Below are 2,630 nucleotides of genomic sequence, written 5' to 3'. Positions count from 1 at the left end.
AGATGGCTTAGGATTCGGCCTGGAGATGGATGCTTGCCAATTGAGCAGCATCAATTCGTCTCCTGAGGGAAATAAATAGAATTGAATTGCTTTGTTAGGACCTTCGTTAACCGTGTACAGAGGGCATGGGTCTAAGCGCGCCACCAAGAACAATCGCTCATCCACAATATCCAATGCGGGCCAGCTGAAAATCCCGACGTACCAGGATTTGGCCCTTAAGTTGCGTGGAATACTGTCTTATTTTTAAATAGGTCTGTGCCTCTTATTGGGAGCCTGTCATGAGAATAATCTGATTGGTTATCGCTGAGTAGGCGGAGATTGCAAGAGCTGACTTCCATCCCGTCTCATTCTTTATAATACGTGGCGTAGGCATAGGGAGAAGTAGAGGCTTTGAAGGTCTCCCTAAGCGTTGAAAGAAATGTTGGCGAGGTACATCGAATTCAAACACTCTCCCTTGCACACCTCTCGGACATGAGATGTGGCGTCTACTACTAGTCTACCATCCGCGGCAGGTAACTTCACGAGTTGGGGAGAAAAGAGAGGCGTACGCACAGACACAGAAAACAGACCAAAAAAGAAGGTATATTTAACACCGTTGGTCCAGTCTGCCGCCAACCTTTAGTCGACCTATCGCCTCATCATTCATAATTAACATGATCAGATCATCAGCAGAGCCTGCCAAGCCCAAGCGAAAGGGTATGCTTCCTTTTCCATTCATTTATTTGTTAGTCTAGTTTTATTATTCTCATGCCATGGATCTCTGGCGTATTGTAGTAAACTGGAACAAAGCAAAGCAAAGCAGGACAGCATACCCCTACCATACTAACACAACATTATTCAGGCACCAGAAGGGTTTCTACCCTTACTCCCGCACGACTCGCCAGCAAGAGGGCCAACGATCGAGAGGCCAGAGGGCGATCCGCGCCCGCACCAAAGAGCGCATCGAGCGGTTAGAGCGCGAGTTGGCTGAGCTCAGGAGCAAACAAGGCCATGACCAAACCGTCCAAGAATTATTGCGTCGTAACAAGGCAATCGAGAAAGAGCTAATTCGTCTCAAGGAAATCATGAAGGTGCCAATGACTTCGTCAACTTACACTGCACCAGGTCTAACTCCACGACAGCTCTCATTGCCTGATAAGATCTTCCCGTCAACAGTCTATAATGGCAACCTCAGTATTGGTAATGATGCCATTCCTAGCTCTCACGGATCACCATTCCCAGGCGACTACAATTCCCTCCTTGACTACAGCCAACAATACGTCCCCTTACGCAACGACTGCGAATTCTTGGCGAGCACTGTCTCCTGCAATATCCACTCCAACGTCTCGACGCCATCATCATCAGCCGGCTATAGCGTTGGTTATATCCCAATCAGCGTGCCCACCTCGGTCCTACCCTCCAATAACACCAGCTCCTCAAGCCTCGGCGCGGCGTGTGACAAGAACGTTGTTAAGATGGAGTATGACGACGTGGGCCATCATGCTACAATACCCCAAGAGCTTCGTCTGCCCGATATGAGGCATGGCGAGGAGATTACTCACACTCAATATCTAAACGCCGGGTTCTGCCTCGGTAATCTTTCGCTACGCCCCACCACAGCCTATTCTCATTCCTACATGCCGCACCAGCAGCAGCAGCAGTCCCCCTGGAACATGTATCCCATACACTACCCCTCGCCACATTCATCGGTTCGTTAAGTTATCCCAGCGGTTGAAACTGGCACATACCCAGGCTGACCATGCCATTGGCGGTGCCGCCTCAATTATCTTCTTATGGGTTTCGCCCAGAACTGTTGCCAGCAGGCCCGGCCAAGGCGATCTGCCAGACTCTGGGACACGCATAACTCCACTCCCTATATTCTAATTCTGTGCCTGCAGGTGACCCACTGCAAGCCACGAAGTGTGTTACTCCGAACTACTTTTAAGCTCAAAGTTGCATCAGCAAGAAACTCCCGGCTATCTGTGATAAAATGGCCGAACTTTGGCCTCCCGAGACGGCGGGAGCAAGCTATTCTGGATTGGGATATTAACACGCATGCTGCAGATGCAATTGCGCAGGGATAGTCTGGAAGATCACATGTTGCTATTAACCGTGTCTTGGTATTGAGGGACTACTTAGCGCTGTTTATGGTGGACGCTGTTGGAGGGTCGGAGTCGGCCGGAGGCGAAGGCAGCCACTGCTTTTGTTGACATGTGATAGAGCACTATCCATTTGATGTGAACAATGGCTGCGGACGTTATTCCTGTTTGAAGATATCGGTTACAGAATGTGTATGATCATGTTGACGAGCCAATTTTCGGTGTGAAGGAAATGAATGACATGGAGCTAACTCATCATGATTGATGCTATAATTCATTCTCGTCGGAAATGCAACCCAAGATCCAGGGGAACTTTTAAGGCGCTAACTTCATCTTTCTAGGGAGAACTTAATTCCTTTCGTCCAAGATTAGATAAAAGCCCTAGAGAAGAAAGCATGGCTGCACTGCGCGTCTGTGTCCACGTCTATGTTTTGAAAGCCTGTCTGATTCTGGGCAGTTTTGCTTTTGATGCACAGCTATTCCCTATATCCGATACCAAGCGTTTTTAGTCCAAAGCAGGGGGGTATGGATTCCAAAATGAGATGTCGTGAG

General features: G+C 48.8%; 1 protein-coding gene across 1 annotated transcript; it reads left to right on the top strand.

Annotated features, from left to right (window-relative positions):
* Nucleotides 1-653: 653 nt before the first annotated feature.
* On the top strand, nucleotides 654-1,697 carry FOXG_14376 (uncharacterized protein; the record flags this gene model as incomplete). Its single annotated transcript, XM_018394440.1, has 2 exons — nucleotides 654-724; nucleotides 842-1,697. The coding sequence occupies 2 exons, from the start codon at nucleotides 654-656 to the stop codon at nucleotides 1,695-1,697; spliced, it is 927 nt and encodes a 308-aa protein (XP_018254588.1).
* Nucleotides 1,698-2,630: the final 933 nt, after the last annotated feature.

The sequence above is a fragment of the Fusarium oxysporum genome, chromosome 15, assembly GCF_000149955.1.
Source record: "Fusarium oxysporum f. sp. lycopersici 4287 chromosome 15, whole genome shotgun sequence".
NCBI classification, from domain to species: Eukaryota; Fungi; Ascomycota; class Sordariomycetes; order Hypocreales; family Nectriaceae; genus Fusarium; species Fusarium oxysporum.
Note: the sequence above shows the minus strand (reverse complement) of the source record. Positions and strands in the feature narration are given on the sequence as shown.